The sequence below is a fragment of the Nelusetta ayraudi genome, unplaced genomic scaffold, assembly GCF_046127955.1.
Source record: "Nelusetta ayraudi isolate G7.1 ecotype Tasmania unplaced genomic scaffold, CSIRO-AGI_Nayr_v1 ptg000155l, whole genome shotgun sequence".
Taxonomy (NCBI): domain Eukaryota; kingdom Metazoa; phylum Chordata; class Actinopteri; order Tetraodontiformes; family Monacanthidae; genus Nelusetta; species Nelusetta ayraudi.
In genome coordinates, this window is record NW_027466205.1 from 947,268 (window position 1) to 973,044 (window position 25,777).

The 25,777-nt window shown below is 47.6% G+C and overlaps 1 protein-coding gene across 6 annotated transcripts in view; it reads left to right on the plus strand.

Annotated features, from left to right (window-relative positions):
* The window catches only part of ntng1a (netrin g1a), a 105,563-nt gene that overhangs the window by 63,677 nt on the left and 16,109 nt on the right, over positions 1-25,777 (plus strand). For 5 of the 6 annotated variants that reach the window (XM_076013733.1, XM_076013737.1, XM_076013734.1 and 2 more), the window contains exons 4-5: positions 11,596-11,768; positions 24,600-24,626. In XM_076013733.1, the coding sequence (XP_075869848.1) occupies positions 11,596-11,768; positions 24,600-24,626 (200 nt within the window). The remainder of the gene's footprint in view (positions 1-11,595; positions 11,769-24,599; positions 24,627-25,777) is intronic. The other variant, XM_076013736.1, reaches the window with a different exon arrangement.

The following is a 25,777-nucleotide window of genomic DNA, read 5'->3' on the forward strand; positions in this document are numbered from 1 at the left end:
ATCCTTGACAGGCTAATTTTGCAGCGTTTTTACTGAAGAACGTGTCTTTGGGGTGGGGGGGTAGAGGTCAGTCGCATTAGGGGGCTCCGCTCCGTCTCAATGTCAACAGAGCCCATTCAACATTCATACTCTGACCCATTTTTATTAATGGAGAGGCCTCCTTTTTTTTTCACCGCGTCGCTCCCCATCCCATGTCTCATAATGGGCCCCTTCTGTCAGGGTCTCCTGACTGATATTCTCATTGACCTCTCCTTCACTCGGCTGCTTGCATTTGCATAGTTGGTGCCGTGTCGGGGTGTGTAATGGCGGTACAATATCTTGTAAATATACAAAAGAAAGCATTTAAATAAGCCGCTTTCGAGCCAGATTTCCACTCAGATTTAATGAGGCTGTCATAGAGAAGCTTTGGACACTCGTGTTCCTCAGTCAACTTTTATTTATTCTTAGAATTATTATTGACATTATTAGAATATGGCTACCCCATGCAAATGTTTTACTCCACTTCAAGGATTTTTCCATTTAATTTCATCCTAAATGTAAAAATTGAATCACGACTCATTAGAGTTGGTTGTACAGTAAAACCTGCATGTTCATTTTGGTACCTACCTAGTAGTAGTTTGGCAACAATTTTTCACATTTGTTTTTTTTTTTTGTTGCCTTTTTTTGTCACCATGTGCATAATCATCCTAAATACATTTGTTTCTAAAGCAAGTAAACTTTCTGGCGAAACCAGAAAATGGCCCCAATCAACCTCTCATGGTTGCCAAGCAAGTTAGGAATGCACAGTATATCTGAAAATGGAGTCATTAGAGTACCGAGGTTGCACAGTGTACGTATTGCAGAGAACTCCTAGAAATAATGCACTTTCAGTGAACCGTCTGTTTTCACTTTTTCCTGACTGTATATTTTTGCAAAGCAAATGGAGCCTCACTACCCCCTATATGGCCGCCACGCACACAGGTGCCAGCGGCCGAGGTTGGCGACTAGTTATCGCAATGCGTACTCTGTATTTATCGCTGTGTTTCGCCTCGTTCCCCGGTATGGCGCAGCCCCGCAGCAGCCCCAGAGCGGCGATGTCAATCCGCCAAGTGTCTGCGGAACGTCCAACTTGGCAGCGTCAGCCGGTGAGATCGTGACACAATATGTCGAGAATTCGACAAGGTTTTTTTTTGTTTTTTTTTCCGTCGCCACAGAAAAAAAAAAAAAAAAAAAACTGAAAATGCTCACTCTCCCGTCGACACGGGGCGGCCGCGAAGAAACAGCCATATGGTCGCACTTCCCACTTCGGAGGCTGAGACAGACGCGACATTTCAAACGCACGTCGGGCGAGCGCACGTTTGGTTTCGCCAGACGTTCGATTGCGATATGAGCGATGTGTAACCCCACCCCCAAAAAAGGAAACAACACCAAACAAAACAATGCCCGACAAAAGGATCGTTGAGTCATGAAAAGCGATTCTTGGTAAGTTTGCCTTTGTGGGGGTAGGCATGAATGCGGTCGCTCATTGTGTGTGGCCATCCGACGGTGCCCTCGCTCGCCTTCAAGCAGAACGCGAGCGCACAATAGAGCCGCGTCTGGGAGCCACGGCCAGGCGACGGATTCAATGGAGATCTGGGTCTTTAGGTAAAGAGATGTGACGAACTGGAGCATGAAGCAACAAAAGGCAGTGCTGTTTTTGACAGAAGTTGCCTTTATCAAATCGCAAACCACGACACCTGCAATGTCGACCCTCGGCCTCCAGGTGGGCACCGGACAAGCAGACGTAAATAATGTATCACAGGCAGAAAAAAATTGGAATAGAATTTCATTCCATAATTGCTGATTTTATGACGTACGTTTGTTCATTTTGATATTGAGACATTTTCTTTCTTCTGTAGTTTTTTTTGAGTTGCTTTCTGTTTTTTTTTAGTTTTCAAACTAATTAGAGCCAAAACCAAAAAAACAAAACAAAAACAGGATCATGTAGCGACACCATCAGGATAATCAGCATACAAAAGGTAAAGTTGAGGAGTTGTCGGAGTTCTTTACGTTGGTCAACAGTCTGTATACACGCGCATATACTTATCGTTGACTTTTGTGTTGGACGTTAAAATATTGAGTGCAGAAAAAAAGTTTTAATCTCTGATTTATTTATTTATTCCGTTAAGAAATCGTATCATTTTCTTTCTCTCTCTTGAGCAAAAGTAGCACCTTGTGTTGTCTCGTGCTGCATAAACACTTATTACGGCCGTTTCTGTGGCCTCCTTAACAAAAGCTCAAGAGGTTTTATTTGCCAATTAAACTATAAATACTGAAAATACCGTTTTTTTGGGGTTTTTTTTTTTCCTTCTTCTCCCCTTTAATGTCAATATAAGCACACTGTTGGCCTCTCGGTTGTGGCGGTTGCTGTCTGTGGTGCTGAACGGACAGCTCCCTTAAAAGCCCAATGCAAATGCTGCAGCTTGAACTGTTGTTCCTGAAATTGATCAGTACTGTTGCTGTTATGGGCTGGAATCACGCACACTTTGCTGAGCTCCACGTACTTTGGCAGACAGATGCCATTTGCAGATTCGCAGCTACAGTTCTGTCTGCTTGCCACACGTGCCAGTTTCTCTCATGGACACTTCTCCCTGAAAAGTCCTCCATACTTCTGATTGCGTGTGAGGAAAAAAAAAAACGAGTCTCTACTTGGGCTTGGTGAATTTGGACAAAACTAAAATCCAGATTATTTTCTCTGAAATCTCGATTTTTCGATTTCAATTTAGATTCTTTGATAACAAAAAAAAATACAAACGACAATGGAATAAATTATTTCAAATCTTTTATCTTTATTTTTAAAGAAAAATAGAAAACAAATGTCCCTAGTGGGAATGAAGTGCAACTGAAAGATACGGTAAATCCTCCATGGGTTGAGTAAAGTGGCACATTTACCGTCTTCTTGACCAAACAAAAATGAATCCATTGGGACATAATGAAGCGTGAACCTCACTTTCACCAAATCTTGCTTGAAAATGAACAAGTTCTTCATAAACAAAGATGAAGTTCCCTTATTTGGGGATAAAGTGCAAACCTAACACAAATGAATCCCCCTGTGGATAAAGTGACAACCTACCAAACCTCACTTTCAAAATAAAAGGTTTTTCTATCATCTCGAACAGCGTTGAATGAATGAATGAAGTGCTAAACTTTCACATTTTGTAAAAATAAAGAGACAAATACAGATGATATACGGATTTCCTGTTTTGAACATCGTCTTGCGCTAATCGCACAGCCCTGATCTCCACTTCTCCATATATCGCAGCCGCTCCTTAACTTCCTGCTCGTCTCTCTCCTTCCTCTTTGCGACTCGTACACCGCCAGGTCGCTCGGCCTCATTCCACTTTGCCTTTGCGCCGCCTCGCGTCGCGGATCACCAGTTCACGCAAAGACCATCGCCAACCGAGCCATTAGCGGCCCCTCCCTTCTGGTTCAAGGGTTAACCCGTACGTGCCAACTAGTCCTGTAATTACACCTGCTCTGCGGGTCCCGGCCCACTTTCGGATTGTGGCCCTGGGTGGTGTCGTCTGCTCCAGACGTCAGGATTATATAACGCGGCAGAGCCTTGCCAAGGCTTAATAGCTTGTGGCATTCACGGGGAGCTTAAGAGGTCTTACGCAGAACGCGGCGGTTCGCGGCGAAAGTCGCCTCCTCTGCACGTCTGCACCTGTCGAGTGCAGGTGGTCTAGACTCGGAGCTCTTCTTATTATGTTGCTTTAAGGTAAATAAAGCCGAGGGATATGCGAGTATTTCGGAGCGCTGAGCCTGGAACAGACGCATTATAGCGAGAAGAAGAAATCATAAAAAAAAGCCGGATATATATGCACGTCTCAAGATGTGCCGCGCCGCCACGTTCATCATCCCCCCCCCATCGTCGGCGCTTTTATTTATCTCTCTCTCTCGCTCTCTCTCTCTCTCTCTCTCTCTCTCTCTCTCCCTCTCACGCGCAGACGAGGGGGTCAAACGGCGCCTCACCCCTCGCCGGCCGCGGAACCGACGCGATCGATGCCGCCCAATCCTCGGGGAGTTATTTCCTTCAAGCGCTCCCATCCGGTGATGTCAGTTATGAAATGACACGATCTCTTAATATCCCCTCACCTGGCCGACCCCGCCACTCCCAACCGTCTGCGGCGGCGGGTGGGTGGGAGGGAGGTTGGGTGAGGGTGGGGGGGGGCGCCATAGTCCGTTGACTTTAGCAGCGGTTGCCAGTTAGGTGCAGCGCGCGTCGATCGCATCGAACCGGCTTTGCGTGTCGCGGCCCGGTAAAGACCTCTTGATTGACTTCTGCTTGGATAGCATGTCCGACACCATACATTAGTAATGCCGAGGATTAACTAGACAGATGACTGGGGTGGATCGGCAAAGGCAGGCAAACTGGGCGGCGCGGTGACACCAAATATGTCCCGTCTTGAATGACTTGAAGGGCGTAACTAAAGACCTGGCATTTTATCGAATGAGTGGATGTTTGTTTTTTTTTTCCTCCCGTGAGATGCCGGACTCACTTCACCAGCATTTAAGAAGTAGAAGAAGGAGAAGACCTTTATTGATCCCACGGTGGGGGAATTTGCTAGTAACGTAAAGTTTTCAAATGATGGGAATATATGAACAACACCACGTGTCTAACCAACGATGAATTCCCATTAAATGTCCTTACAGTGCCTTGTTGGTGTCACAGGGGGCGCTGACACCTCAACCAAAGTCCCTCCCAAAGCGTTGGCTCGACTCCCCCCCCCATTGATTTTATTTTCCTCAGTATAAGATGAAAGCTGAAACCGAGCCTTTATTTTATTTATTTTTTTTACAGGATCCTGTAAACACCGGGCTAAACAAGCGGTTTGTTTTTTTCCTGCCGATCAATAAAGTTCTTTGCGATAATTGAGCGCGCGAGACTGCTTCGCTGGTGCCAAGGATGAAAAAAAAAACAACAACAGATATTGGGTGCAAGGACCCTAAATATGCTCTTTTAAATATGATCGCATCCTGTCTGTGTCCTTTCGCTGTCTGGGGATGAAAGTGCAGCCAGGATATAATTTCATAGTTTTTAATGATTAAATCGGGTGTTATAGTGCAGAAAGGAGGAAAGTCAAAGCAACTTTATTCATTTATACATTCCACTCTGCGGTTCAAAGTGCTTTACAGCGTTAAAACAAGACATTTAATAACATTGATAACAATATTAGAAGCATGTCATCAAAGGAGTGTGGGGGGGGGGAAAACGTAACGCCTTCGTTCAAAGCTTTCTTTGGAAGAGTTCTTCTCTCTGCCTGCGGTAATTCGTCTGCTACGTCACGGCAACATTGATTCCTGCCTGTTTTGCTGACTGCCATTTGGCCTCATTGATCTGGAAGTCTGTGTCTGATAACTGCGCCGCAGTTTAACCCCGACTGGGGTGAAGGCGCGGGGTCGCAGCCGTCCCGAGATTTGACATCGTTCCGGAAGTTAGGAAGGTGGTTGATTGATTGACGGTTGAAGAGGCCGGGAGTCTCCCTCGTTTTTTTGAGCTTCCCAGCTGGATTTAAGCATCTCACTCGTCTTTTTCTCTCTGCTGACTGGTCTGTTAAGTTTTGTTGCCGACTCATTTGTCAAAGCGGCTTTAAAGCTGTCTGCATATCATTACGGGCGTCTTTCAAAATTTGTCAGAAAGCAGCTTCTGTGTGTGTGTGTGTGTGTGTGTGTGTACTAGATACAGAAATCTTAACAGGGACTCAAGATGTTGTTCAAGATGGGCTACAACAATTCGTCAACTTTGTGTTGTCGACAGAAATCGCTAATGATTACCGATTCCTCCTTCTCAAAAGTGATCGAATTACTTCTTTAACTATTTTGTTTCAGAAGTAATCAATGACTAATTACTAAGAGTTAAAGATAAAGTAACACTTGAGAAAGTGCAAGGAACCACAATGTTCTTTCATTGAGACGAGGTGAACTCAAAACAATGTTTGTACTTCCAACTATACTATAACAATCAATCTGCGACGTCGTTGTTTCCGGTTGTTTCTCTAAATTTCAGACGTTCTGTGGATAATGAGACATTTTTAGCTTGCAAAATATTTCGGAAAAGTAACGGAATCGTTACTTGATAAAGTAATTATGATACGATTAGCATTTTTGCCAGAGTAATCCCGTTGCGCGAAAAAAAAGTCAGTAAGTAGTTTAATTACAGTAGTGGATTACTTTGTAATAGATTACTCGCCCTGTACCTGTCAGATGGTTTTAGATGGGACATTTTTATTTGCTTTTTGTGTGAACCAGCCTAACAGCAGCAAAGTTGTATAAAAGATGCATTTTTCATTTGCCACATAGTTAAAGCAACCTCATGCTGAATTTAAGAAAAATGTAATAATTATCCGATGAGCCGACCAATCGTTTCAATAGTCGGCGACTAGTTGACTATTGAAATAGTCGTTAGTTGCAGCCCTAGTAGTAAGAGCAAAAGGGGCGATTGTGTGATAATTAGATAGAGGCTTGTGTGTGTGTGTGTGTGTGTGTGTGTGTGTGTGTGTGTGTGTGTGTGTGTGTGGGTGTTCCTCTCTCTCTCTCTTCCCCGCAATTGGCCGCAGCTGACGGTGGGGGGCAATTAACAGCTAACACGCGAGCAACCCGGCAGGTTTCAGTCCGCGGCTGCAGGCCACACGTGCAGTGTTGCGCGCGTTCGTGAGAACAAATACGTTGCGCAGTTGATTTCATTCAGCCCGTGCGCGCAGAGCGGATAATTGCACACACACACACACACACACACACACACACACACACACACACACACACACACACACACACCTCTGGGCCGTTTCGCCGGCCACTCGCACCTCTCCCTCCGTTTCATTTTCATCTGACGTAATTAAACCGCCGCTCCTCGCGGCGGGGGCCACCTGCACCACCGACCCAGGCTTTTTTTTTTCTCTCTCTCTCTCTCACTCCTCCGCAACCCCCCCCCCCCCCGAGCGGCTCCCCTCTGCATTCTGCCGCTCATTTGCGGCGCGTGCACACGTAAAGTGGCTCGACAGAAAGCAAGGGAATCACCTGGGCCGGGGGAAGGGAGGAGGGAGAGACCGCCGTGTAATTGCTTCACTTAGTTAACCCACTTAAGGGCCGCGTTGGGTTTTTGTGCGTCTCAATCTGCCGGGATCAGCCGCCTCCCAACACGCACGGATGAAGCGGGGGGGGGGGGGGTGTTGTGCGCTCCCGTTACAGGTGATTAATATTAATTGCCGGCTGATGCTTTTGGCTCCGAAGATACGACGAGCGAAAATCGGAACTGTTTAGCTAACGCGTGGCATAGCACGGGGCTGTGGGGGAGGGGTGATTTAAAAAGAAATAAATAAATAAATAAATAAAAAAAAACGAAATGAAAGGTTGGGTTTGTTTTTGTTTGTCGCTGCCGGCGTCATCGGCACACGCGCGCTCGCTCCCAATCCCATTAGCGCGGAGGTCATCGCCGCGCTCGCTCCAGGTGCTGGGCTCAGTCCCCAGCAGATCGCTTTGCTAGCATTTCCTCGGGGATAAAGAAAAAGGAACTTGTGGCCAAAATAAATTGAAAAAAAAAAAAAACACTCTCCTGTCCCTCAACTTTCAAGGAGAACTTTAAACCCCCCACTCCCCACCCCACTCTCCTAGTCAGATATATGGATATGTTTGCTGCTCTATTCCATACAAAATGGAATCAAAACTTCCATCAGTTTCTTTTTTTAAGTCTCTTTTCTCTCCCTTTTCCTCCCCCACCGGTCACACAAATTGAGCTTCCCGGGTAATTTTATGAATACATATCAGGACCTTTAGCTCCCAGGCGGTGAGTGGCACGCTCAGTAATGCCTCCAGCAATATCACTTTGAGGGAGCCGCACGGAAACAAAGATGCTCGGGCGCCATGAATATTTATTAAAATAGGGGATAGTGGGGTGGGGTAAAAAAAAAAAGAAAGGAAGGAGAAGAAGAAGAAAATGACAGACTAATAGATGGGAGAGATGATATAAAGACTGATTGAAAGTTAGGAGGAGGCGACCCATGGAGCTTTCGGGGTGTGGAGTGTGGGGGGCTGGGGGGTGGGGGGGGGGCAGTAGAAAATGAAAACAGCCTTGTCGGCAGGAGGAGCCCAGGAGGAAATCTGCTATTAAAAAGCTGTTAAGTGTGTGTTTACTTGGCTCCCATCTCCAAAGCCGCCGCCGCTGCCGGTGTCCGAGAGCAGGAGCCGCCCGTGCCTGATTGGCAGCCCAGCAGCGCCGGCGGATCTGAAATAACCCCCCGCCGCCGCCGCCGCCGCCACCCCCACCCCGGGGAGTCCCCGCTCGCTGGCGGCCTCAGTCATTATGCCGATGACACTATCATTTCTGGAGGCTGATTAAAAACCTTGTTGAGGTTAAAAGAAGCTGAAGGTTAGACGACCACAGAGGGTTTAGTGGCAGACATAAAGAAGTGGTGGTGGTGGTGGTGGTGCTGGTGGTGGGGTTGTTTTCACTGCGCATCCGCGACAGGCAGACATGCAGCTAATGAGACTAAATTGGCCTGTTTGGTACATTAGAAGATTTTTTATTTCAACTTTTCTCAGAAGTGTCAACGTGGGCCAAATTATTTATTCCCTCTGTGGTCGGGCCTTTGGCTTTTCCACAAATTAACTCATTATTTATTAATAATTATTTGTCAAAATCTTTCTTTGAAAATTGCAGGGAAATTCAATAAACTGAATACAAGGGCAAATAAAATGGATGGAATAGATTCCAGAAATGTTTTATTTGGGGGAGGACTTGGAAAAAAAGCATTTAAAAAAAAAAAAAAAAAAAAAAAAAAAATGAATACGTAATAACAAACCAACAAAGTAATAAGAGCGACTGGAATAAAGTAAAAAGAGAAGTAATATGAAACATTAAAAGTGGCTGACAATACCTTCAATGGAAAAATAACATTTTTGAACATGTATGAAAAGGATCAAAAAATGCGAAGTGTTCTTTGAAGGTAAATAAAGAGCCCTCTGTCTTCTGCTCTGCTTCAGCCTGTGAATCCTCTGACGTTGTCCTCGTCAGTGCTCTCATATCTAAAAATATTGCTCATCCATTGTTCCCGACCCCCCCCAAAAAAATCTGATGTGTTGTCTTATGGCCAATCAGTGTTATTAGTTACGGGACTGAAGAAGTCCTCAACGGCATTGTTCCTCCGGCGAGTTGAGCGTTTGAACTTTGGATTTCGCAATATGTGCACGAGTGTTGCGTACGCGTGTGCCTCCATCAAAGTCCAGCGAGCGTCCGCACATTATTGTCCGTCACCATTGCAACTCAACCAGGATCTCCTCCACTTTGTCATTACTGTGACACTGTTTGCCGACACGGACCGCTGAGCTGCAAGTCTTCCCGAGGGACTTTGCGATTTTGCGCTTAAAAGTAGTATTCCGTGAGCCCCCCCCCCCGAGATATTGGGAAGCCGGAAATGCCAACCTAAGAATAATCATTACTCGTCGGTGGGGCGTTTGTGTGCGCGGGAGGCGTAGAGTCGGGGGGGTGGGGGGGCGGTTTGGAGCGGAATTTACGTGTTTGTCACATCACAGAGATGTGTAAAGCAGAACAGAGGACGACCTCTGACACCACGGAACGGCGTGTGTCCTTTTTTTTTTTTTCATCTCCGTCGGCTTCCTCGCCGTCCCAGATTTGGAAACTTTGCACAATGCCGTCTGCACGTTCCACGAGACTGTTTACCTTGCCAGTCCGCACGGTGTGGTCGGTGGCCAAGGCGAGGAAGAATCCAAAACCTGGTATAGTCGTCTGCCTCTACATATTTTAGTAAAAAAAAAACGACAACAAAATAACTCCTCTTCCCCCGTTAGGTCCATTTTTATTATTTCAGAGAAACAGACGCCTGGACGTCGGCTTCAACAGCCTCTCGGTTCTCGGAGTGCTACGGCTATTTTTTTATATATATATATATTTTTTTTCCATCACCGTGGGGAGGATTTCAGACGTCCGCTGAGCCCAACCTGAGTCCGCCACCAAATTGGGGACAAATAGCAGATGTGCCGAGCGTCGGGGGTCAAGGAGCGTCGAGTGACTCGCGGCCGCCTTTCCTTCAAATTATTTCATTTAGTGGAAGGATCAAGCTAAGCCCCGGCGGAGCGGGGACGGTGCAGGGTGACGGAGGCCAGCTGTCACTGAGACGTGGCACTCTTCCGACACCCCCACCCCTTGGAAAAAAGAGAGAGCGAGAGAGAGCGAAAGAAAGGAGTGGGGGGGGGGAAACGCCCTTCAAACACTTTGGGAAATCAGGCTGCCGAGTCTTTTCCGGAGTCGAGTTCCGATCGAAGGTTTTCGCCGTCTGACTCCTCCGGGGGTCCCCCCCCCCCCACCCCCCCACCCCTTTTCGGCGCATTAGGACCGTGAATTAATTAAACAGGTGGACGTCCCCTCGGTGTTCATCCAGCCCGGACGCAAAAAAAGAAATGGAATTTTTGCTGAGTTTATTGTTAAACGGAGGTGCCGGCGAGCGGGATTTAGTGCACCTCCGGGGCCCTGCCGCTTCCCGAGCTGGAAATATGCTCCTCAGATCTCATCTCATATTCATTTGTCACAGCCAGCGTAGCCGCGCCTCTGCTCCGTGCTGCCCTCTGGCTAGCGCAGAAGCCATCCGTCGCCTCCACTCGTCTTTCACTCATCCCCACCTCCTCCAGCTCCAACTTAGATCCTTTTTATTTATTTATTTATCTCCCGCCCCCCCGCCCCCCGCCTCCTCTTCATCAGCGTCCCTGCTACCTCTTTGTCCCCCGATCATCCTCCCCCTGTGACCTTCCCACAATTACCTATCCTCTGGTGGGACAATTAAAAAGCCGAACCGCCGCACCCCGAATGCGGGGAAGAAAAGTAAGGAGGGAGGAAATAATGATGCCACATTTGCCGGTTGAATCGACCGCCGCCGCCGCCTTTGAACGAGCCCCCTCTTGAAGTGGAGAGGCGCGAACGTCTCCGACGGCCGTCAAGGACGCGTCGCCCGCCAGTCGTCCGTCCCACCCAACAGCGACGGACAATATGGACGAAAAATGTCCTCACGATCATTTCAAAAACAAAATTCGACTGTGTCTTTTCTGGATTTTTTTGAAGCCGTATTTTAAAAAAAAATGAATTAAAATCCAGTTTACACAGATACGCTGGAAACGACTGAAAACGATGTGGTACCTATGCCCGGCCTGGTGTGGCGCTGTAAGTTTACTCCCTGAAGGCGGGAGAAGAAGAAGAAGAAGAGGAAGAACACCAGAAGCATGCCGTGTTTAAAGAAGCAGCAGCTCGCTGACAGCACGAGCGCCACAGAGAACAGAAAGAAAGGTCGCTGGTGAAAAGACGGCGTGGACAAAAAGACAGAGTTGAACTTCTGCTTCGAGATACTTTCCGTTTAGCAACGTTCTGCAACGAGCTCAGCCCCGCCTGCCACCGTGCTTGTTATTGCGCTACACATGTTTTTTTTTGTTTTTTTTGTTTTTTTTTTTGTTTTTTTTGGACGATAGCATCGCCCCTCCCAAGCACCCAGCCAAACAGCATCTGTTTGCTTTCTGTCTTCGGTTCCTTTCCCCGCTAAAGAAACGCTCACCGCCCGGTGTTCCGCCTCTCCGCAGGTGCAAGTGCAACCTCCACGCCAACAGCTGCGTGTTCGACAAGGAGAAGCTGAGCTGCGAGTGCGAGCACAACACCACGGGGCCCGACTGCGGCCGCTGCAAGAGGAACTACCAGGGCCGAGCGTGGAGCGCCGGCTCCTACCTGCCCATCCCCAAGGGCACAGCCAATATCTGTGAGTGTGCGCGCACACACACACGTGGACACACACACACACACACACACACACACACACACACACACACACACACACACACGTGGTAAAGGTTGTACCCAGGCTCTCAGAATGACTGCAGAAGTCACACCACACACCACACTGGACGTATTAGGCACGCACAAAAACCCACCAGAGGACACACACACACTTTGTCACACACATCTATAAGTGTGTACAAACTGCCTATTGCACAACTGTGCAGTGTCTTTTTTAACAATATTTCTTTTATTGAAGTTTCAAGTGCATATCAAACATTTTCACACACACATATATATACAGATATATATATATATATATATATATGTACAATATTTTTATTGAAGACATACACAGACACACATTGACGACCAGCTTTAAACAAATAAAGCAAAATTGTTAAATAAAAACAAGAATAAAATGGAACAAAATGAAATAAAATACTGCAACTGCAATGTATACATACATGTATAGATATGCAAAATATAGATCTATATCTATGTAGATCTATTTTTTTTTTTGGTTTTTCTATTTTTTTTATTTTACACCATACTCTTATCTCTCTTTATGCTACTATTAGCACATTGCATGCCTTTTATTACACTCGTTCTATTATCAAGCTGCTGGTAAGGTATCTAACTATCTACCCACCTATCTGTCTATCTATCTCTTATATCAGTACTACTGAGAAGCCTCAGACTGACTTTTGCGTCGTGTCCCGAGTAAACGGGAAAGGCGGCAACAAGAGCGTATTTTCCCGGCGCTGAGGACTCGGAACAGACGTCCCGTCTCGCAGCTGCGGCCTTGACAGGAGACGTCTGGCCGCGGGGAGGCGAGTCCTCAGCGTCGCTCCGCAGCTGCAGGGGCAGGTGCACCTGCGTCTCTCCCTTCGCCGCTCATGACTGTCTGTCCCTTTTTATAAAACGCCCACGGTCGCTTCCCCCCGTCGGCTCCGCTGCCTCCGTGTTCTCAAGGCTCGTTTTCTTTCTTTCCGTCTTTCTTTTCTTCCTTTCGCTGGAACTCGTGAGAGGAAGCGGTGGGAAAACATGGCTGCTGCTGCTGCTGCTGCTGCTGCTGCCGCTGCTGCCGCTGCTTCCATTAAAACTCTTTTTCAGAGTATTTACAGCAAAGAGTCCAATAATGAGTCACAACAGTAAAGCAGACCTTTCAGGGACTCGTCATTGCACAGCCACTGTGTGTGTGTGTGTGTGTGTGTGTGTGTGTGTGTGTGTGTGTGTGTGTGTGTGTGTGTGTGTGTGTTTGGACAGTTTCTTCCCCATTCTGGCAGTTAACTGAGAATTGGACAACAGCTGTTGACACTTGACAAAGGAATAAAAAAATGATCCAATTGTCCCATGTCATAGTGTGAATTGCAGTGGCGTCAAGGAAACATATACATTTTAAAAGAAACCGGCTGAACTGCAGCTATTTCAGTCCTTTTAAAGAAACGAAAAGAAAAGTTATGGCTTCGTCTCCCATGATAAAATTGCTTTCTCCCATTTAATAGTTCCAACAATATTTTATCGATATATTTATTTTCGGGTTTGGGCAGCTTTACACGACGGCAGTCACAGCTGAAAGCATCCGGAGAACAACTGTGACCGCTGTGGACCCAGACTACACAGTAAGTCAGCGTCGTCACATTGCTAGTAAACACACCTCCAGACTTATCTCAGGAATAAACCTCGGATTCTATACGAGAGTGAATTTGGGACATGGAAATCTGTCGCGACGCAAGCGGACTGTGGCGTCTCTCCGGGAGATATGGCCGCAATCATTTTTGGGAGCGTTCAGCCGGATGTTGAAAGGACGACTGTTTGTCTCTCAACCTTGACGTTCACTCGTTTTGTTGTGGAAACAAAGCACAAAGAAAAAAGCACTTCTGCCCATGCCATGTAATTAATATCAAGTCAAATTTCTCTTCTCATTATTCTCGCGTGGTTTCGAATCACATTCGAAACCTTATCCACACGTCGTGCGCTGCGTTGTCGCTATTAACGCGTTATTACACTTGAATAACTCGCTGCGTCAAAGAGGAGCCTCGCCTCACACTCACATCAAACGCTTTCGCGCTTTTTCTTTGCATACAGCAATAATAAAGAAATGATCTCTGCACCTCGGTGTGACATCACTGGCCTGTCTCGCCGCACCCCCCGCCCCCCGACCTCTGACTGACCTCCAGCCTCCGCCTGCCGGTGCTATTTTTGTCATGCGAGCGCTGGATCACGGCGGCGGCGCCTGCCGCTGCCGTTAATTTATTGCGCCCTCCGTGGTCGCTGCCCACCACCCCTCCCTCCACCCGCGGTGCCCGAGGACTCTTCTCGACCCAGCGGCTGACGACTTATTCTGCTCCCCCCCCCCCCGGAGGATCGCTGTTATGAGTTAAAATGGCCGCTCCCAGGGCCCAGATTGACAGCGCATTATTAAAAAAAAAAGAAAAAAGAAAGAAAAAGAAAAAAAAAAGCCCCCCCCCCCCACACACACACACACACACACATACACACACACACACACACACACACACACACACACACGTGCAAGCGCGCACCCCAGACTTCCAACCGTGCTACAAACACGAGCGCGCGGACGCGCTCCCTCCGCCGTGCAAATGATGAAAAAGAAAAACAGTCTTAGTCTAAAGTGTATTATTATACCGTGTCTTGGAGGAGGGAAGGAAAATCCATAATGTAATAACTGAGTCAGAAAAATAAATAAAAATCTGCAGGAACACAAGGCCGGCCCTTCTGAGAAGACGGCGGAATGCAGACGGCTGGAGGGCGGGCGGGGATTTTAAAACAAAACAAAAAAAAAAACGCCTGGTGCTAGTTGGGGATTTTTTTTTTTTTTTAAATTTAACACTCGTTGAACAACATTTTCCCGAAGTCGAGAAGCTTCTCTCTCTCTCTCTCGCCCGCTCTCGCTCGCCGTCCCACCCCCACCCGTCGAGCGCATGGCAGCTCCTCCGGGGCGAATTTATCAAAGTTGAAAACGTAATTATGATTTAATTTCACCTCGCTACGCCCACCGAGGAGCCCGGCCAGATAAGGGGGGGGGGGGTTGAGCATCGAAGCCCCCCCCCAAGCTCGGCCCGGCTCGTCCATCCCGCCCCGCAGAAGACGTCCCCGGAGTTTTTAGACGCGTCGAAGCGTGGGGTTGGGGGTGGGTGGGGGGGGGGAGGCGGCCGTCACTCTCTCTCTCTCTCCCACCCCCGCCCACCCCGCTTCCTGCCTCGGCCGAGACCGGAGGAGGGAGACGGATCAGTCGGGGAATCAAGCGTGGCAGTTCATTTCACTGTAGCGTCCGGGCCGGCCGAGGCGATGGGAGCCGGCGGCCCACGACAGGTATCCCCCCCCCCCCCCCCCCTCTCGACAAAAAAAAACAAAAAAAAAAAGGTGATCTCAAACACTGGGAAACGTCTCCGGAATGTTTTATTAAAGACGCGCGCGCGCGCAAAAAGAGCATTTCATCGTGCTTTGAAAGGATAAACGGAGCGGATTGAGTTTGGCTTTTTACTCGCATCCCGGAAGGAAGGAAGCAAAAGCTCAGCGCCGGAGCTGAAACTTCGCGGGGATCAAAAGGGGGCCGAGCTCACGGCAAGCACTTAAAGACGGCGCGTTCGAGGGCCCCGGATTCTGCCCGTTTCATGGTCTTTATGGCCTCGCCTGATTATTTCGCCAATGCTCAGCAAATAACGTATTTAGATCTTTTCAGAAGCATCCGGATAGTATCAGACTTTGGTCTGTGGAGGGAAACAGAAAGGCCAGTGCACAAGAAAACTAAGCAGAGCAACAAAAACACAAACAGGAGCGCTCTCATTGAAATTGTTGCTATCAGCGTCATAAAGGTTGAAAGGCAGTCATTTCTGGGGATTTCACGACATGCCTAGAGATATACCATATTATGGTCAGAAAACAATGACGCAGCAAAACGGAAAATGAACAGAAAAAAATATTAAGATTTGTGTTGAATCCAAGCTAGAGTATGAATCACTAGTTCTCGACAGACTGTGGCCAGGATGATCATAATCTTTCGACAGCCATTAATTTTTTTTTTTTTTTTTTTTTTTTTTTTTTTGTGGTGGGGTTTAGACTGAAATAGAAAGAAAGTAAATCTCCCTCACTGAAAAAAAAAAACAAAACACCACAGCACATTCATGGCTCAGTGAATACTGTCAAAAGTAAGATTTAGCTGAATTGTCTGTTCAAGTTCCTTAACCTGGAAGCAACGTCTTCACAAAAAGGCTGCTTCTTTTCCTGCTGGCCCGGGGGGAAAAAAATGTCCGCTGACCCGCACACCCCACACCAAGCGTTTTCGAGTGCCATTGATTAGACGCTCTGAATGGCCATTTCATCAAATCGCTCCCATCAATTCAAACACATTCATTTAGCGGTTGAAAAGCACCCGGGGAATCCAACTTTGCTTTGCATGCGAGAGATCAAGTCCTGATTTGTTCGGTCTGGAGCGAAGAAATAAATAGATTTCCCTCATCAGGGCAGGATTAAGAGCCACTTGTTCAGATTTAGCTGAAGCCAGCCAAAGTTTATGGATCTGGTGTGATCAAAGCAGGAAGCGGTGTGGACACGCTGTGGGCTGTCTCCCCCTCTCCCTCTCTCTCTGCCTTTCTCCGTAATGATTCATCCTCCGCCTGGAGAGAAGTTCCACATTAGCTCCCCACCGTCGGACTGAAAAAGCTCCCATTTCATGGTCGCACATGAAAGAGAAAAGACGCGCCGTCCGATGTGGCCGTCGCCGTCGCTCGCCAAAACAACCCTTCCGTTCGATTTGACTTACAAATTGCGTCCTCTCTGCCGCTGTTATCTCATTAGCGCGCGCCGATGCCCAACTTCCAGATGCCGCCGCGCTGGCCGCTCGGCACGCGCTCATTTCGGGCGGCATCCGAAAATGTACACACGTTGAGAATTTTCTAATTAATCTGTCCTTTGCATAGGATGGTGGTGGTGGTGGAGGTGTTGGGGGGGGGGGGTATTTCTCAACTCGGCGTAAAGACCAATTCCCTCGGGAGCTGATAATACCACTGCGGAAAAATATATTTGTGGGGAAAACAGAGACAGATATTGCTCTTTGCGGATCCGCCCCCATGCAACGCCGGCGAAAGCAATCTGGGTGGGATGGCTGAAACTCGAGAAGATAACAACAGGCGTGACAGTAATAATAATTACTATTATTATTATTATTATTACAATAGGCAGAGAATTTGACTTGGAATACCGGCTCTGAATGGATGGATCACACACATTTTGAAATCTCTGAAATCTTGCCCATCCGTCTTGCCAACCGCCCCGCAGACGGCTCTTTCAATTGGTTTTCGAAATCAACAAGTGGGATTCCGTAAACGGGCCTCACCTGAAAAGTCACGCAAGAAGACGGAAAAGGAGAGAAAGAAGCCAAACAGTGGCCGCTGCGACCGTAGCGGCGGTGTCCTCGGAAACTGCCAAAGGAAGAAAAAGAGGAGCAGTGAAGGCTTTTTCCGTCGTGGACGACGTTGTTTTCCACAGTGAATCCAAGGCGAATCCTCATCGAGGGTTTGATCTGGTGAGCTGCTGAGTGTTCACGATAGGAAACATTTCCGACACGACTGCGAGCGACAGGTGAGACGCTAAATAATTACGCCAACTGCGTTAGTGTTGCACTATTTAACGTGAAATGAAACAGCATGAGCGTATGTGTCGATATTTTCCCCTGTATTGCTGGGTCATAACACTTTTAATAACGTTTTAGTAGAAATGAAGGTATTCATTCATTTAAAAAAAAAAAATGTGATGCGACAATTGTTAAGAAAAACATCTGTCCCATCTTGTTCAAAAAACGGCCCAAAAAATTGTAACAAGGAATGAATTTTTTTTTTCAATTGTTTCAAAGTGCATTCTGGGATGTATCGTCAAGCGAGTCACCATTAGTCGTCAGCCACTTTTCACTATGCACTGAGTGAATGGATTGGACCGCATAGTGAATGCCGGCGGTCACTCAGAGTTCGCGCTCCGCTACGAAATAGTGTGTCGTCTGTATAGCGAGCAGTGGGTGATTTTGAGACGCGGCCCAAGTGACACAGTATTTTTGCTCGGGGGGCCTGGCTACAGGCAGAGCTGTGCCGCCGACATAACGCCATTTGGTCCACTTGGTGGCGACGGACAGATTAAGAATAAATATTTAATTAACGAATAAATCCATAAGATAAATTGATGAATGAAACTTTCCATTTGGCATGCACGGTAGTGAATCTCTTACTGGGGGAGCCGAGTCGCTCGATGACACACACACACACTCAAAATGCTTCCGTTACCTTTTTCCTCGCGTGACGCTAAAAAAAAAAAAGACTCATCACTTTGGAGTCACTCTACAAACGTGAGGAGGACTGAGGCGTCGGACCAACAGCTCAGTGGGAGACGTGACATTTTTCCTCCTCTGCCTCCGCCGCCAAACGGCGGTTTGGCTCGAAGCGGCGCGCTCCCGCTGCGGCGACACGCGCAAACAAACAGACCAACAGGCCCGTGGGCCAGCAGCAGTAGCATAACTTCCAGCCCTCACACGTAGCACCCACTCGTTGTGTGACTGCACTCCTTTTTTTCTCCACAGCCATTTGAATTTACACTTCCACCGAATCTTCTTTTGGCTTTTTTTTTTTTTTTTTTTTTTTCTCTCTCTCCTGCTTAAAAAAAAAACAAAACAACAGCAACAACAACTCATCGCCTGTTGTTTTTGCATCCTCTCACTCTGCGGCTCCTTCTGCCCTTCCTCCCCACCGCCTTCTCTTCCTCCTCCTGCCTCCGCCTTTTCTTGCAATCCTCTTTTTCTCTCTCTCTCTCTCTCTCTCTCTCTCTGTTTCATGCTCATATTCTCCTCCCCTCCCCCAGCCACCCCAGAGACTGGGCTTGTTTACTCTGTCTTTCCCACATCTAGGCTCCGTGCAGCTGTGACGGTAATCTTTCTTTCAAATATTTGTTTCCTCCGTCTCCTGATTTCTCTGGGCTTTTCTCTCGCGCGCGCTGCTTCCCCGCAATTGCTGCTGCCACCGCCGCCGCCACCGCCGACTTACACCTCATCCCTCTCCCGCAATCCTTAAACTGTGCCTCTCCAAAAACTTGGCACCTGGGGCACTTTGAAACTTGCCACCTTCAATTCCCATCTACATGTCGAGAGCCAGCGAGCGGCTGAGCTCGCGAGCGAGCCGGGCACCTTGGCAACGCGAACCCGTATTTTTTTTATTCGTTTTTTTTTTTTTTTTTTTTTTTTTTTTTTCCTCTCCTCCTGAGGAACTCAATCAGGTCGGCCTGCCCCGAGCTTGTGTTTCTGGCAGCTCTTTCCGCTACTAACCAGTTAGCGATGCCTGTCACCATCACTGGGCCTGGGTGCAGTCAAAGAGCCCCAGATAATGATGGATCGCGACGGAACCATGGCAGCCAGCGAAAGTAATTACCAACTTTGCCTGCGGAGGAAAATTCCGCAGATAAGCAGCTTTTCCGGAGCGGTCCAGGTAGCGGCGGGGAAAAGCAGGTGAGACGCACAGAAGGTCAGAGCAGATGGAAACCGACAGAAACAATGTAATGACTCCGGCAGTCGCCCCAAACAATCACAATGTCACTTCCACACCCGCGGACGAGCACGCCAGGGTTAGAACCGCGGGCTCATCTGACGCCCCGGCAGGCTCAGCGTTTCTGAGGGATGGTTTTCATTATAACTATTAACAATGATAATGATAGATTTTATTTACAGAGCACCTCACGTCAAATAAATGATCTCAAGGTGCTTAGCAGTGGATTGCGATCATGGTCGCGGTGGGGAATTGAAAAAATGAAAAACAGCTCGGTCCAAGGCACAAATGAGACTAAAACATCCGACATAAAATGATGCTAAAATCAAGTTACTTTGGCAAGAAACAATAGCTATCTAGCAATAAGTTTTTCGATAAAATGTAGGTTTTGAAGCTTTTCTGAAAAGCATCCATGATCCGTGGTGCCCTCAGATTGTCTGGCCATTCCACAGACAAGGGCAGAAAGCCGCAGTATCTAAGTTTAAATAACCACGTTCATCGTGAAGCTGATTAGTGACTCCAAATTCACCAAACCTAAAGCCAATTCATTATGACCAGATTTGCCAGACTCTCTGGATATACCAGTGGAAGAAGCTTGACGAGTATGTTTTGCTTTCTTGCGTGCTTCCAAGAGACATAAAAGACAAATTTGATTTCCTCGTATTTGCGTCTGTCACATTAGTCTCTATTAATGGGCTTTTTACTTGGTAATTTACTTTAAAATTGGCAGTCGATCGCTCTCTAATTGCATAGCAGCAGCAGCCGCAGACGCAGCAATTAACCTCAGCAAGGAAGACACATATATTTACGTGGATGCTGTTCGCAATAAGGAAGTAGCAAAATTAGGGATAAACTATCAACATAAACTGCGCATCGTCGCTGCTATGAGACGGACGACGACGAAACAAACTATTAATTGAAAATAATAGTAAACAGATTATTTGCATTTGTTTTTGAGAAAATGCAGCAACGACACAGCTGCTGCTCCCATGTGCCACAATATTTATAGTCTAAACTGCAGATGATTCGACAAATATATCTTTACCTTCTCCTGCTTCAGCCATCGTGCTAGCGAACAAATCCCCAGATGTGGTTAAGTCTGCCAGGCTCTCAAGGGTGCCTACGCGTACATGTGAAGTTCAGCCACTTTCTGGCTGGCCTTGGTGTCGACAGACCCGAGATCTGATTGGCTGTCGCGGCAGACAGGAGCGTGCGATGTCGATTCTGAAGGGCCTCAGGTAGATTTCATAGAACCTGACAACAGAGCTCGCTAAAATATGATTGGATAATAACCCGGGCCGTATTGTACAACGCTGGAAGCAGCACAACCAAGTGAATATTGTACGACATGAACCGAGCAGACTATGAAGAATAATTCTATTTTCACAATTACAAATTACAAAAATACTTTATTTAGTATTTTTTAGGCCACCGCTGCAAGATACAAAACCATCCAGCCGCATTGTCGGTCCTCTGGACGAGCGTCCGCCTCGCTGGAAGTGAACCAGTGAAGGGTGAACGTTGGGCGGAAGGGACCGAAAGTCACGGTCGCCGGCGTATTTCAATCCGTGCGCGCTGCCCGCGTCCCCGTCGCACGTGCCGACCCTTGGAGATCATGTTCAGTGGGTCCTGCACGCCTCCCCGATCATGTTCTCCACCCGACGGCTCGCAACTCGTGAAAATCAATGGAGCGCGGCATCAACAGAGGCGGCGCCTGATGCTCTTCCTGCGCCGCCGGGCTAAGATTAGATCGCAGCCGCGCCTCCCCCGTAATGGCGGGAAAGGGGCAGGCGAATGGGGGGGGCGGGGAATTGGAGACGACGGCGATTGTAAATTAATCGAATGACCCGTCGAGGGATCTCGGACATCTGCTCGAGCCCCACAGGTTGTTGGCCGAGCGGCCAGTAATTGCCGTGGCTGGCCGTCGGCGCTCTGACCTGGAAGAAAGGGGGACTCGGCCCCCCTCGACCAGACTGACGGGAGGAGCAGGAGGGTCGTCATTTTTGTCGCGTGACATCTCTCGAGCCGTGTTCATGTTCGTGTGCGCTAAAAATGTTCACATGGGAGCCATTCCCTTCACATGCTTGTCAGCTCGCGCTCAGTAACATAAAGGAAGGCGAAGCTCTTACGGTGGTGCCGTGCTTCAAGCTGTGAGCATGTACTTTGCACTTCAGATATTTTGCATCGCGAATCAATTATGACGCACAGTTCTTTTCACAATTGGAGTCTTGGAGCTTTTATTCACTCTCTCAGTCATTCAGTTTCTATAAGCGAAGGCGGGGTCAATGCCCTGCACACGTCACCAGTTTATCGCAAGGCCACTATATGGAAATGCGAGCAATCGTTTGCTCTTACAGAGTTCCTGAGTTGTCTGCGGCAGAAAGCCACAGAGAACCCAGACAGGAACCCTCGCGGACGCAGAGAGAACATGCAAACTACACGCCGGAGAAGTCACCGTTGCCGGGTGCTAGCTGTGAGGCAACAGTGCTAAAAGTGCTAGGATAGCGGGGCGACCGGTTTCATCTTTTAGGTTCACTAAGTGAATGTTTGGCTGACAAAAGATGCCAGAACACATCTAGTTCCCTTTTTAACGACAGAAGAATTCTACTTTATACCGACGACTCCGACTTCTGTGTTGATATTATAACACCGGGCTGCACAGCATTCCAGTCCGTTCTGTCACGAACATCAGTGTTGTTGATTCCTAGAAGAAGAAGAAGAAGAAGAAAAAAAAAAGCTTTTATACCCACAATGCACAGCTGGCTGTGTGTATACCTGCATAATCGCTCTCCTCCTCTATATCTGCGCTGTATCTTCTTTTGAATGAGTTTCTTTTTCCTCGCATATCTCCCAGACGTGCACACGGTGCCTTTGCATCGTCTGTGTGTCACCGCTGCTCCTCTGTGTCAGCGAGCTAGCTTTTGCTGCACCTAATGGAATGTTATTAAAAAAAAAAAAAAACGAGAAAAAAAACAGCAATAACTGCTCAGTTAGGAACCTCAAAAAAAAAAAAAAAACTTTACTTAAACAGTGCGAGAAAAGAAGGACATGTTGTCCTGTGCCTGTTAGATTTGGTTGAGTGTCATTTATTTAGTGTAATTTCAGATTTTTGTATTGGTAATTGGTATATAGGCGGAGCGCTCGCGTCTTCAAATACACCAACGAGGACGAAGGCCAGCGTAGTTCACTGGCAAAATTGGGTGAGCGAATGAGCGCTGGAATCTAAAATGTTCCCACTTGACGTTGTTATTTCCCATTATAAAATCTCCAAATATCTCACACTTAACCTTCCAATTAGGTGTATATTGCAAAACACTGAACAAAAAAAAACTGCAAAGCCAATAGAAGGATGCTTGAGTTGTTTTTTTTTTTTCATTACTATCAACAACACCAACAGTTTCCTCGGGTCTCCGACACTGCTCACTTCTTGCGACAGTGTTGTCAGAACCAAACTGTACTTGTCACTTTGTGGATTGTGATCCCATCCGTCTTGCCACCCCCCCCCTCGGTAAAAGCATCTCCCCCTTGAGGTTTGACATCCATTACACATCCGAGGCCATACGCCGGGGGAGCCTCCCGCACTTCACGGCTCTCGGACAGGTCGCAGATCAGAAGCCGAGGGGACCGCTAGGTGGCGGCGGCGTGATCAAAGTGCACGTGCACAACAACACAACACCACCCTGAACCCCTCCACCCCCAAGCTCTCGGGTGCATTCCGTGACGGCCCACGTACGCACCAGCTTTGAAAGTAAATAAATGAAAATTGCAGCAATTTTTATCTCGGCTTTGTTTCTTCTCTCTCGCCCTTTTACTGTGCCATTTGTCCTGCGCTCCCCCAGCGCGCTGTCCTCCCGCCACGGTTAGACGGTGGGTGTTTTTGATTTTATTGGCCGGCTGCCTTATTGAGGGCAGGGGGGTGACGCAAAAAGGGCGCCGGCTCAAATGGAGGACTGGAAAAGGCAAACTTGGCATCTGCGCCGAAAGCAAATTCCACAGGAAACCAAAAACCAAAAGAAATTGGGGGGCGGGGGGGGGGCAGCCTGGGTGCTCACTTGGCTTTGATGAGATCTTTTTTCTTCTTCTTCTTCTTCGTCTGACTTTGCCTGCGCTTCATGGAGTCCGTGCCTGCTCACAATTCACAGCACTTGGGTTTTTTTTTGGGTTGTTTTTTTTGAAAGAAAAAGAACGGTGGAGGAAATGGTCGGCGGTAGGTTTCTGTGATTGGCGCCGGAGCAGAAGAATCCCGCAAACGTCTCAATCTCCTCGGTTTCGCAGTCTGGCGGCGTCCCGGTGTGGAGGAGATCTGGTCGCCATGGGGACGAGACGGACTGTATTATCGGCTCTGCGGCTGTCTGGCGCGACAGACGGACGGAGGGGCGGAGGGATAGACGGACAGACGCAGTCGGCAGGACGCGACACGTCCTCCCCCCTTTTACACCACCGGGGGCAGCGCGCCACCTAGGGCGTCTTTTGATCGCCGGGCATCTGCGATTTGTCGCGATCGCGTCGTTCCGTCTTTTGGCAGCGTTGACGCCCAAAGAAGCGATTGATGAGAGGGAAGAAGACGCAACTTTTGAAACTTTGTGGGGAGGGGAATTTAAAAAAAAAATAAAAAGAACAAAAACAAACGATGCCGGGTTGTCAGGCTGGAAGGTCTTATTTTTTTCTAGTTCCCGTTAAGACATTTTCAGCCGTGAACTTTGGAGACGGCGGTGAGGACGGCGGTGCCCTTTTTTGTTCTGCCGTTGCCGGCGATAGAAATGTGAAAGCAGAAATGATAAAGGCCAACCGAGACAACCAGGCACTGTTTCACACCTCAGACTGCACATATATACATAGATATATATATACATATATATATATATATATATATATATATATTAGAAACCCTTATTGTGACAATTATTTCTCACCTCAGTGGAGTAGCCTCACATGATTAATTATCTATTAATAATCCGTCCACTCTATGGCTCCCCACTAACTTTTGCAGCACATTTAGCCCTTTGTTAACAGCCTCCTGCTAAAAAAAAAAGCTCAATTCCTTTTTGACTTTTCTACTTTCTGGAGAGTTCACTGGCAGCTTCCAGAGAGAATTTGGCGCGACGCGGTTTCACAGCTCGTTAACTGTAATTATGTCGATGACGAATCGCCGTGTGTGCCTCGTGGTAAATGATGTGTGGCTGCGCGACTGAAGTTGTTCTTTCATTCTCTCTCTCTCTCTCTCTCTCCCTCGTTGTCTCTCCCTCTCTTTCTCTTTCTTGCAGGTGTTCCGAATAACATTGGTCCAGTTAGTAAGTAACCTCTTCCACCACAGAAACTATGTGAATGCCTGACGCTTTGCTTTCGCCCCCCTTTTCCGTGGCACCATTCAACAGACTACCCACCGCCAATCCCTCCACCACCACCACCACCCCCCCAGCTTGGAGCCAAGTGTTCATTTCTGATGCTGATCGTGCAACAAATGATCTCGGAATTGACTAGTACTTGGAATTGGGTGGGAGGCGGGCCCCTTTTTTTTATTTTTTTTATTTTTTACTAGCTGATAAATAGCCGGGGGATACATTTCCATGACGCGGGCATATTAATTAATGTATTTATTTATCCGGACTTGACTCAAGCAGATAACACTTGCCTGGCTCTGCATGCAGACTGTCATTCGTTTTCCTCCCGTCCGCTCCCACTTTCTTTCTCCCTTCTTCACATGCATTATAAATAAATGGCATCTAGACTTTATTAAAGTGCCAAGACCTCTCTGGCAGCATAAAGTCACGGGAGGTCATTTTAATATAAGCCGCGAGCACCTCAGCTGGTATTATCTTTGTCAACCAGTAGCCCCTCGGGAGGGGGCGGGAAGAAGAGAGGTGCCATGTCTCAGGTTACCTGCTGCCTGGAAGGCTGCGTGCAGGCAGGAACCGACGACTGTATTGAGCAAGTCAAAGTGCATTCGCAGTCTGGCTCAATTTTCCTTAATCTTTTTTCCCTCCCCCTCCGCCCCCCCCCCCCCACTGCTCTCCTCTGTGAATATCATCTGTTCCCAGAGCAGCAGATTGATGAGTAATTCGCCCCCCCCTCCCAGCCGGATCCGGGACTCGCATCGACTTTTCCCTTTATATCTGGCCGCAATGATCAGCTCACCTGTTAAATGATTAGAAACAGTACAGTAAATAGTGCAGTGGGTTTTACAACTCCACTCTTGAAGTAGAAGCCACACTTTGGCCTCAACAATATTTAAGTGGCACGCTTTGTTTTTTTTTGTATTTGACAGCTCCGTCCTTTAGGCCAACAAAACTTATAATTGTCCTTTAAACACAGACCTCTTTTTTCTTTTTCTTTTTTTGCTCTTGAGAAATTTCAGCTAAAAACACTGGATAGGACAGGAAGTGCCAACACATGCCGCTTGTTTTCATCATTTAACGGCTAAGACGATTATTGGGCTGATCTC